Below are 11,516 nucleotides of genomic sequence, written 5' to 3'. Positions count from 1 at the left end.
GTCATACAATGATCGGTGCGCAGCGACGCTTCAAGTTCAAGAATAAATGAACAAAAACCTAACATGTACGTGTATTTGCATTGCTTTAATCGTTCTCTGTATATCTCACCTTCTCACGCGCCACAGTTGGTTATGTAACATACCTGCATGTTATTGCTCAAACTACTTTGGATGTTTTAGGCAATATAAAAATCCTGGCAAGGACGCTTCCTGGGAAAATGGCTCATATGGTCACCCTACTTACAGGACTTCTGTGGACAGGTTCTTTCGTGTCTAATGCTAATACTTATATATACAAAAAATTATAATTTGAACATCACTTAACAAAACTACAGAAACATCCTCCTTTACATACATACTGTAACCATAGTAAGAAGTTCAAATCAAGGCATGTGGCTGAAATGGTTTATTAAAACTTATTAACAAAATTTCATAACAGTCATTTTTTATTGCTTTTTGACACCCCCTGTCTTCTGCTTGTGCAGCAAGTAGATTTGTTCACAGGCCACGGACAGGCCCGCCACAAGAGACACAAACTCTTCAAAATTCACCTCTCCATCACCATTAGCATCCAAATCCCTCATAATCTTGTCTACGGCAGCAGGGTCCCTCTGAGACTACAGATGATGAGAGAAACATGTTTGAAATAGAACAAATGGGAGCAGTTTTCTAAAGATAATGGAAAAAGATTAAAGTTTTAGAAAATTCTGGAAGATACACAATGAGCAGGGCCTAAAATGTTAAGGCCCCTTGCTACACCATAGTAGTGGTTCCCAACCTCATTCCTGGAGGCCCTACAACACTGCACATTTTACATCTCCATGGCTGGACCAGCCATTGGGCATACCGGCATTTGCCCGGTGGGCCGACGTGCTTTTGGGGCCGATATCTCATACTCATACTTTTTATTTTGTTTTTTTTGTTTTTAAACGGCCCATAAAATTTGTACATCGTTTCGTTTTGTTTTGTTTTGCTTAATTGGCGGCGCTGGGTTTGTGCCGGTGTAATGCATTGGTCAAAGTCAGTGTTAGTTTTTTTTTCTGACAGACCAGCCCATGAAACACGTAGATCAGCGGCCCATTGGCTCTTTTCTTGATTGACACTGGGCTGGCCCAATCACAACTTTAAACGAGTGAGCGAGCGGCAGCAGTGTCAGTGTGTATCTGTAAAAAAAGATGGAGAAGAAACGCAAGGAATGTGCAGATAAATCGCGTGAAAAAATAGAACCAGGCCCTTAAAGCAGACACTGTAAACTGTGTCAAAATATATGTTTTCTGACCTTCATCAGCTCCTGTGGCAGATGATGATATTGAGGACGGAGGATCAGGAGAGAGATGAGAAAGTGTAGAGCCTGCGGTAAGCAGAACTACTTTCAAAACACTTAGGCCATGTCATGAGTGAAGATTATTTCCACATCTGCATAGTTGACGATTACCGCAATTCACTACAAATTTAATAAGAGGCGTTTGTAAACCATGTTTTCCGCCAAAATAAATGCTTGATGCAGTTTGCGTCAAAATAAAAGATCATGTGCTTATCTCTTTCAAGTATAGAAATTGGTACAACTAATTAAGAAAGTTTCCTTTATTTTTTTGTGCATTTGTTTTACAAAATATGGCTATTACTGTCATTGGATTAATATTATAACTATTATTATGTATAGGTGTAATGTAAATAGACACTGTAACTAAAAGAGGTTTGATTTTTTCTTTGTTTAATTTGCACACTGAATATGGGTTGGAGCTTTTAATTTTGAACTCTCAAAGTGCACCAGATTAATGAATTTAACATTAAAATGCACAAATGTTTCTCAAGGGGGGGCATGCCCCCGAACCCCCCTAGAAGGACTGAGGACACACCACCATAGTTTTAACAAAAATCCTGTAAGAAACACTGGTATTGCTATGCCAGAGCCGCTTATAGCTTGTTTTAGGATTCACCGCTGTGGAGTATAGTTCAACTGTATTAATAAATATAAAATTTTGACTTATTTCATCTGTTAACTCTCACTCGTCCTATAATCACTCATTACATGGCATTAGTGGTTTTAAAGAATAGGAGTTGGTATGCATGTAATTAAGGGCGTGCAAAGATGCGTGGTGTTTATGATCATATAGTGGGCCGGTCTGGGCAAAAATGCCCGGGCCGATTTTTTGTCCCAGTCCAGCCCTGTACATCTCTCCTTTGTCTGACACACCCATTTCAGTTGTTGGAGTCTCTACTGAATCAGGTGTGTTTGATTAGGAGACATGGAAAACATGAAGTGTTGGGGGGCCTCCAGGAACGTGTTGGGAACCAACCCGATCATCACAGGGTCCAAGTCACCATGTTTAGAGTTGCCCCGCCCTGGGTGTAGCAATAAAAGATGGAATGTTGTACCTTCATAAAGCTGGCCAACTCTGTCTCCATCAGCAGTTTGAGCTCTTTGCGACTTAATGTTGATGAATTTCCTTCATTGCCCGCATAACGGTGAAACACTGTGATCATTGTCTCCATCGCTCTCTCCAGATCAGACGGCATTATGACTGTCTACAGTGAGAGATAACATTAGTTTATGTGAGTGTCTCATCGCTTAATCAAACTGTTGGGCAGACTGAAACATAACTGGGTTTTTCCATTTGGAAAAAAAGCCAAAGTGTGAGTAATACCCACCGTCATGACGACGGAGTAAAAATTAAGCCAATTAATAATAGTACATGCTGAAGCAATTATTTCAATTACGTAAGTATTAACAGCTATTATTTAAAATTAACAGCGGGCTTTTAATCTTCCTGTAAAGTTTAGATTCGATTATGTAAATGACGCTGACGCAGATTCTGTGCATCTACGAACATGTCACATTCTTCTCGAAAAACTATTTTCCTGTTTCGAAGTCAATACAAATATTAAGGTTAAAAAATAAAACTAAAATAAATTATGCTCAAGTTAAACAAAGTTGTACTATGCTCTATAACCAACGCTTTTCTGAATAGTAAAAGTTTGTGTACTTACGCTGACAAAAGGCAGAGCGTCACCTGAAGATGAAAGAATGTATCTTACGTCTCGTGCAAGAGTTGTTCAAGAAGCAGAGCATGCATTTATACTGGGGCTCCGCCCGAATGACGAGTATGAAGTTGGGTGAGTCCGTGGGTAAGGACTGTAACGTAAACTGTTTGTATTGTTAACTGTTTAGGGCTTAACACCACAGAAAACGCTGACTGGGATTTCCAATCCAAACTTGAATTCGAGTGTAAGTGAGTGTGTGCATGCATGTAAATGAATATAACAGTGCTTCTGTTAGAGATTTATGAATGAGAAATTCCACACCAAACTCCGCTAGAAAAGAAACACATCTTAAACCAGCCTAAGACGGTTTGTTGCTCTGGTTCCCTGCATTTAGGGGATTTCAAAGGACTTGAAGCTGGAAAACAGTAAACCAGGTGTAACAAACCACCCGTGTGAAAAAGACAGTGGAATATCACAGTGGAATTGATTACAAATCATATATATTTATATATTGTACCTATATAATTTCAATATTATACTTTATTGTCAATGCATTCTTATTTACGTTGAATAAATGTTCTGAGTATATGTTTTGAGTCAGGAAGCCATCTTTCATTCCCCTCCACCATTTCTTAAGTGAGTGACTCAAAGCTTTCACAATACTTCTCTTCTGATAAAACAACTTCTCTTGCTCTCAATTTTGGACAGATGTCTGAAAAGGATACTTGCCAGGGCATTATTTTTAAGGGTAGGGCTGCTGTTTTTGGCAGTGATAAGGCTTGTTCCAGCCTGCAAAGCAGGTATGAGGGGATGTCCACTCCCTACCCAGAATATAAAAAGTGCCTTTAACCATTTTGTCTATGTAAGAAAATGTACGATCATAAATTAAGTGACCAGCAACACAACCTATGTGCATGTTTGGTAGCAGCATTACTGTGCACATACCACATATAAATGAGACAGAATATTTAGCTGGAATTAATGCATTTGCACCACAGACCTAATAAATCAGTATTTCCTCAAGCAGAACAAAGGGAAAGTTACTCTTATACAGTGTTTCCCTTTTGAAACTAAATGAAATCTCAGTAGGACATGGGAAAAAAAAGGGGAAGAGAGAGAACGGATGAATGCCACATTGTGTTTTGAATGGGCGTGATTGTGTTATCATAGTAGCATGGAGAATTTCATGCTAGTACAGCTCAGAACCATTTTCACAACAAGTTTTCTCAGCATTCTTTTCAAGCTAGGACATGACCTTTTTTTTTTAAGTGGCCGAAAAAGTGGTTCAAAAAAGTTCCAGTGCAATTGTCTAAAGATTCTTAAATCTTGATTTAAAATACATAAATTTATTTGGGAAGCAAAACAACAGGATAAGAAGTCTTGTTTTATGAGAAATGTTGGTAACACTTTATAATAAGGTTCCATTAGTTCATGTTAGTTAATTTATTAATTAAAATGAGCAAACAATGAACAGTACATTCATTACCGTACTGTATTAATCTTTGTTAATGTTAATGAAAATACAGTTATTCATTGTTAGTTCAGGTTAATTCACAGTGCATGAACTAATGTTAACAAACATCGTTTTAATAAAAAAAATTACTAAATGTTGAAATTAACTTTAACTAAGATTAATAAATGCTGTAGTAGGATTGTTCTTGTTTAGTTCCTAAAGTTGTTAACTAACTTTAACTAATGGAACCTTATTCAAAAGTGTTACTGAAATTTAATGTTTAAAACAAGAACACATATTTGCCAATGGCCTCAGAAAATTCTACTTAGGCCTTAGGCAGTTAGCATACACAAAGGGGGGAGAACCAGAACAATGAAAACACTTTGTGGTTTACGGTACAGTACAGACAGTTTTGTGGGCAAAAAATGTCCAGGTCTGCAAGGGAAGCTTTCACACATCCCTATTAGTCTCTCCATTTAATATACTCCTATTTAATGACTGGATCTTGCCTGTGAAATTTTGCTGAGCGACAACAAATGTGTCTACACCTTTTAGTTATTTGGAGTCTACCAACAAGCAAAATGGTACACATATTATTTCATAAATTTTTAATAACAAACCCCTTAAACAAAAATATATTGTAAACAGAACCAAAAATCACACATCTATGACTGATTTGACCAAATGTGTTTACCGTAGTTATCTTGAATGGAATGAATAATAATAATAAAGTCAGCTGTTGGCAAACACATCAGATTTTGTAGCTTCAGCACACTGTGGTCTGGTGGCTGAATGGGTGACTGCTATAGTAATGGGATGAGGTAAGCACTTCAGTTCTTTCTTTTGCCCTTGCTGGTGGGTTTGGCGGGAGTTGGGACAGGTGCCGCCTGGTAAAGAGCTGCTGACACTTTGTTGATGTAGTAAAGTGCGAAGACAGAGAAGATCAGGCTATATGGGAGATGACAGAGAAAGAAAGAACAAATGAACAGTTGCCAATCAGACATGAAGCCTATAAAAGTACTGTGGGTTTTCTCCTCTACAATTTTTTATTTGTTAGTTTTTAAAAACTGTGGTATGAGTCAAGTTTTTTTCTGTGGTAATCAATTACTTTAAAACATAAATAATGCCATCCCACTTACCATGTTGTCACGCACACACGGTGCACCAAACCAGACGCAAACAGAGAGAGGCACAGGCACAAGAAAACTAAGAGAGATGGAATCTTTTTCAGGCAAGTACAGATATTAATCTGAATTAAAATCATTAATCTGATTTAATATGTATTACAAATTTGTACAATTTGTTCATTATTAAAATGGCACTGTTCAAAAGTTTGGGCTCTGTATAATAATGTCTCTTATACTCTTCAAGGTTGCAATTATTTGATCACAAAAACAGTAAGGTTGTGAAATATTATTACAGTTAAAATATTTTTTTTGTTGTTGTTAGAATATTTATTTAATTAAAATATTTATTATGTATTCCTTTAAAAATATTTTTTATATGCTGATGTGGTGCTCAAGAAACATTTCTTATTATTAATGTTGAAAACAGTTGGCACTGGCTTATATTTTTGTGGAAACTAATGCATTTTTCTCAGTATTCTCCGAAGTTAAAAAATAATGCATTCACTTTTTTTAACGTTTTAACTATCAATTTTGATCAGTTTAATGCATCCTTGCTTATTAAAAGTATTTTTTCTTTAAAAAAAAACAGCCCAAACTACTGAATGTTAGTGTATAGTGTATTCATTTGGACTTTCTGCATGCGAAGAGCAGGATGCACCAGACAACAGCAGCATAACACAAGGTCAGTGCATGCATATTCTCACACTTACTCTCTGGGAAGATTTTGGCTTGGAAGCCTTTGCCAAAGACAAGGTTCTCCAGGTTATTGAAAGCCTGTAATGGCAGGTTAAGAACTAACAGAAAGCAGATGAGTAAAACACAAATAATGTTGAGGTTACCCAAACTAGGACTGTATGCAGGACAAAGCAGCATAAGGATACAGTAAGAGAGCAGACAAACAGCACAGATCCCAGGAAGCCCCCCAGGATGGTCTGCCACTCCGAAGAGCCCAGCTGCCTACTGAACATCTGCATCCCTGCAAACACCAGCACTGACAGCAGACTGGACAACAGCAGGGACGTGCTTGTGTTCACCGCTATAAAAAAAAGAGAGAGAGAGAAAGACTGCGTGGAACCATCCATATTACAAACACTTATTTTTCATTCATATTATTTATTTGAAAAAAAAAATTACTATTTCTAAATTTACACTAAGTTTAAATGTATCTGAAACATTTGATCATTTATTGTTCTACAGAACAATAAAATACATGGACGAATTCTGACACGTCAATGTACAGTACGCTCTTCAAAACGTTCCGTGCAGCTACAAATTTTCACAATAATCTTGTTTGCATTTAGTTCTTATTTGCTTATATAAATAGTTAGCGTACATTGGGATCATGCTATTCTTATTCTTTCGCCTTTACTTCAAATGCTGAGCCGATGACGATTGAAAATGTATGAAATGTTTTAGCATCGGTTAGCTGTGGCTAAACGACATTCAGATAGTACAATGTTCTGTGCTTTTTTTTCCGAAACACAAAAGGAGGAAACTACCACATTTCAACACACTGCTAATGTTCTCACGAAGTGATTTAAATGAAGTTCTGCAGGAAGCAACTATTTTACAATTAAGGGCTCAAACTTAGCGAGCTCACTGGTGAAATAAACAATATATGTCCTGTTTCATGTTCATGCGTGCAAACTATCCAATAGATAGAACATTATTTATTCTGAATAATTGATATAAAAGCTACACTCACCCATGTTTGACAGCTGGAAGATAAAGAGACAGGTTTAACACCTCGCTTGTCGCTTTTCAGTCCCTGGGTCAGCAGAGCAAAAGATGACGCGACGCTAGCGTCTGAAAACTGTGCCGAACCAACAAACCCGACAGCGCCATCTAGTGGACACAAGGGAGGAGCACAGTTATCCCCCCCCCCCCCCCTTTTTTTTTTTATTTTTTTATTTTTTTAAATCTACTTAACAACAGGGGAATACAGATATAAGCAAGCAATAAACAATTAAAACAATGTTTTTTCAGTGCTGAGGTTAAGGTATCATAAAAGATCTTTAAAATTAGTGGAAAACAGACCATTTGGTACAGTTGACATGTATTTTGCTTTGTGTATGTATTTACTCAATTAAATATTAAGTTTGACTATATTATCCATCTCCAGTAAACCAGTATTACATTCCATAAACAAGACCATTGTATCAGTTTTCATAACACATTTACAAAACAAATATACAATGGAACTTGGGTCCTAAATAACTTTGTAAAAGTACAACTGAAAAAGTGTGAAATTGTCTCTGACTCCTCTTTACATTTAAAAAAGTCTATTCCCTTTAAATACCCTTCTTTATATTGACTAAAGTCATCGGATTATATCTATGAATTATTTCTTAGACTTTGACTTTATTAGAAATTACGCAGTCTATTTATTTAAATAGCTAGGTATATGAACAACGTTTATGAACAAGAAAAAATGGATAATCACGTTTCAACTTCATGACAGTATTAGGAAATACCCCCGTGTTTAAGATACAGCACATCACAGCCACATAGACTTAATGCATAGTAGCCTAAATATTTTTATTGAGGGGCAATGTTTGTCCCAGGAATTTATTTTTCGTGGCTTTTTTAAACTTTAGAAGAATATTTTCTTGAAGCACGTTCAAACAGTGTATAGCATATATGTAAAAAGAAAAAAAAAAAACTATAAAATCAAAGCAACATAAAATACACACGTTATAAAAACGTATTATATTATATTATATTATATTATATTATATTATATTATATTATATTATATTATATTATATTATATTATATTATATTATATTATATTATATTATATTATATTATATTATATTCCACACTTGACTGGAACACAAGCGGCTGCGCGCTCAGCATCCCTGCGCATGCTCTTTACGGACCTCCCCCAAACACCTCACAACATCCATCGACTACAACATCCGTCAGAATAGACCACAGCAAGCACTGCTGGAAAACCTCTAAATCAACATGGATTGCGTTAAATTGGACCTCTCCGATATATTAGAAACAAATAACATCATTATAACGTAAAGGTTTGTCCTATAGACGTCAGTTTCGGTTGCAGTTACCACCATTTCGCGGTGTCCTGATCTAACATGCTGTTAGTTTTTTAATGACAATATATTAAAAAGGGCGCTCAATAATAGCCTTAATTTAATTTGATATCATTTTACCAACTGGCATAGTTCCAGCAATGGCAGATGCGGAGTTGCAAACCTTTACATCCATAATGGACGCTCTCGTGCGCATCAGCGTAAGTAGTTACATTTGCATCACCAAAACCACATATTTGCACGATAGCCTATCTGTGATTTGCATGCAGTTGATTTTTAACACACGAATGCACGTCACAGCAGCTTTCAAAGAAATGGGAAGTTTTGGTGTTTTTCATAGCCAAATGTAACATTTTAAAACAGCGTTAACCGAGAAAAACACCCCATTCTTTATTGAGAGCATTTCATTTCCTCGGAATGTGCAAATAACACCTGTAAGCACCTCGAGCTCCTCATCTGCTGAAGCGCGTGGAGGCCAAGGCTGCTCTTCCACTATTATATATATATATGCTCTCATTCGTATTGGCCAAATATATTACAGAATATTTTCCCGTTGAAACGCGATTGAATATACGGGCGCATCATATATTGACGCACAGGAGACGTTATAGATTGATATATAGATTGATTCAGTGACTTAAACCTTTTTTTTTTTTAAATATAAGAAAATGTAAAAGGCCTTATCACTGTCACGTGACAGGATGCATGTTGCCATAGAGACGGGATGCAAGAGCGCTGAGGCCTGGTGAGCCTCTGTGGGAAACGCCTGCTAAAAAAACAACAGCTGGGCGAATTGAATTATTTAAAGGGCTTACTCACTGACTAAATTAAATGTATATGCTGTCAGCCGTAGGGAAAGTAATGACTATGCTTAACAGAAAACAACCTAAAATAGCCAAACATTTATTTGCTGGTCTAGTTTAGAGGTGTTTAGGACACTTTTCATTTGGGCATCTTGCTAAGAAAGCTAAATTAGCTCAGCACCTGTCTGCTAGGATGAGTGTGTCAGCATTTTCTTTTAATCATTTGCTTTCAAATGATTGGGACTAATAGAGTTGAAACAGTGCCTGGCCACTTTTTCAGCAGCCTTGGTTCTGAAAACATTTTTCCCATAAGGATTTAAAGATATATATTTTTTCAACTGTTAAGATATGAACCACACCAACCAGCTATGAGGGGAATCACAACATTACAAAGTTTAATTTGAATCAAACAAATCTGAAAACTGTATAAAACAAATGTACAAGACGGTGTACTTAGTGACTTTAAAGGTTTATCATTTATTTATCATTCAGAATCAGTAATTAAATAAAATGAATGGGATTTTTACTTCAAGAACTGTTGAAATTGTATAATTTCTTTAATTTAGATTCCATTGGTGTTGAGTTAAAAATGTTTACTTCCTTAAAATGACTCTATACCAGAAGCTCAGGTGGCTGGAATGTAAATAAACAAGATTCCTCCATAACCTTAAACTTTATCACAGAAGTCAACATCAAGTTTTTTGAGCTTGAGGAGCGACGTTCTTGTGCTTTCTGGCATTTGAAATGTTTGAGTTGCATTTACACACTCCTGGAAAGAACAAAGATGAAAAACACCTATTTACAGATTTCTCAATCGAAAACAACTGGTCAGTTATGAATAAAATGAAGCGGCTGAAGATATCAGTCATATTGTATTTGTTACTCATGATTTGAATGTTGCATAAAACGATTGTCACAGTGTCTGGGTTGTGTTCCCTGGGTTTCCACTAGGTGTCCTCCTTTCTCACGGTGTCTGTCACCTTATCACTTCCTGTTCCCCTTATTTGGTCACCTTCCTCCTTGTTTGTAATTGATTGTTCTCCACCTGTCTCCAGTTCCCTCATTTACCTTCTGTGTATTTATACCATGTCTGTCTTAGTATGTGTCACGGAGTCCTTGTCTAATGTCTTGTCATTCCGTAGTCTTGATCCTGCCTTGTGTTTTGTCCGTTCTTGTTTATTTGGATTCTCTGGTTTTGACCCTGCCTGGACTGTTTACCCTTTTGGATTGCCCCTTAATAAATATCTTACCTGCACTTGGATCTCTCCATGTTTCTTGTAACACCGAACGTGACAACGATTTCCATTGTAACCCAATAATGCGAAACCGGAGTAATTTATAAAAAGTAATTAAAAAAAAGGAAGTATTTACTGCGTTTTTAATAAACATGGCTGTTTGTGTGTGTTGATATTTGATATGCACATCCTTCTGTGTTGATGTCCTGATATGCAAGTGTTCTGACCTTTATGAGTTCTGCCTAACTTACTTCCATATGTTTACCTTACAAAAACTCGGTCTACAGCATAATCCACAATCATTTTTAGTCATTAAAATGGAAATAATAATAATAATTTTTATATGTTATAATATGTTATAATACTCCAAATATAACATCTTTGGATCAATCTACAGTTTTTTTAAAAAAACTGCACATATAACATCAGGAATGAAGTATTTTTGAGTGAGCATAACCTCATAATCAGCTGTGATCTATGCCTATAAATATTAACAATATTTATTTATTTAATTATTTATTTAACTATTAATTATATATTTGTCTCTTTCTCTGTCTAGTCCAATATGAAGAGCATCGAGAGAGAGCTGCGCTGTCCAGTGTGTGAGGAGATGGTGAAGCAGCCGATTGTGTTGCCTTGTATGCACAGTGTGTGTGTGCTGTGTGCCGCAGAAGTCTTGGTTCAGAGAGGATACCCTCCACCCGAACTCCCCCCAGAGCCCAACACTCCCACCTCAAGCCCCATCACACGCTCTCCCCGTCAAACACGCCGGCCTCCGCCCAAAACAGACCGTCTAGACCGGGTGATCAGAACAGGTTTGTGTGTTCATTAATAGACACTAAGATTAAAATAAAGTG

The 11,516-nt window shown here is 36.6% G+C and overlaps 2 protein-coding genes and 1 pseudogene across 3 annotated transcripts in view; 1 reads left to right on the top strand and 2 right to left on the bottom strand.

Annotated features, from left to right (window-relative positions):
* Positions 1-391: 391 nt before the first annotated feature.
* The window catches only part of LOC132102990 (protein S100-A1-like), a 207,260-nt gene continuing 196,135 nt past the window's right edge, over positions 392-11,516 (bottom strand). Inside the window, exons 1-3 of one of the 2 annotated variants that reach the window (XM_059507765.1) lie at positions 2,992-3,159; positions 2,380-2,529; positions 392-617 (exon numbers count right to left, since the gene is read on the bottom strand). In XM_059507765.1, the coding sequence (XP_059363748.1) occupies positions 447-617; positions 2,380-2,520 (312 nt within the window). In that variant the 5' untranslated portion in view covers positions 2,521-2,529; positions 2,992-3,159 and the 3' untranslated portion in view covers positions 392-446. Of the gene's footprint in view, positions 618-2,379; positions 2,530-2,991; positions 3,160-11,516 lie in introns of those variants that run through there. The other variant, XM_059507766.1, reaches the window with a different exon arrangement.
* On the bottom strand, positions 5,032-7,421 carry LOC132103624 (keratinocyte-associated protein 2-like). Its single transcript, XM_059508718.1, has 5 exons — positions 7,271-7,421; positions 6,447-6,601; positions 6,276-6,339; positions 5,578-5,644; positions 5,032-5,386 (listed from the first exon to the last, which is right to left on the bottom strand). The coding sequence occupies exons 1-5, from the start codon at positions 7,272-7,274 to the stop codon at positions 5,269-5,271; spliced, it is 408 nt and encodes a 135-aa protein (XP_059364701.1). The 5' UTR covers positions 7,275-7,421; the 3' UTR covers positions 5,032-5,268.
* LOC132102988 (tripartite motif-containing protein 46-like) overlaps positions 8,673-11,516 on the top strand; it is a 15,877-nt pseudogene continuing 13,033 nt past the window's right edge.

The sequence above is a fragment of the Carassius carassius genome, chromosome 24, assembly GCF_963082965.1.
Source record: "Carassius carassius chromosome 24, fCarCar2.1, whole genome shotgun sequence".
NCBI lineage: Eukaryota > Metazoa > Chordata > Actinopteri > Cypriniformes > Cyprinidae > Carassius > Carassius carassius.
This window is presented reverse-complemented; position numbering and strand designations above follow the sequence as displayed.

Excerpts from the sequence above, each read along its gene's own strand:
- LOC132103624 (XM_059508718.1), bottom strand. Across the intron at positions 6,340-6,446 it reads TGTTTGTCTGCTCTCTTACT|GCTTTCAATAACCTGGAGAA; the intron begins GTATCCTTATGC and ends CTGCCATTACAG. Across the intron at positions 5,387-5,577 it reads CGTGTGTGCGTGACAACATG|CCTGATCTTCTCTGTCTTCG; the intron begins GTAAGTGGGATG and ends TCTCCCATATAG.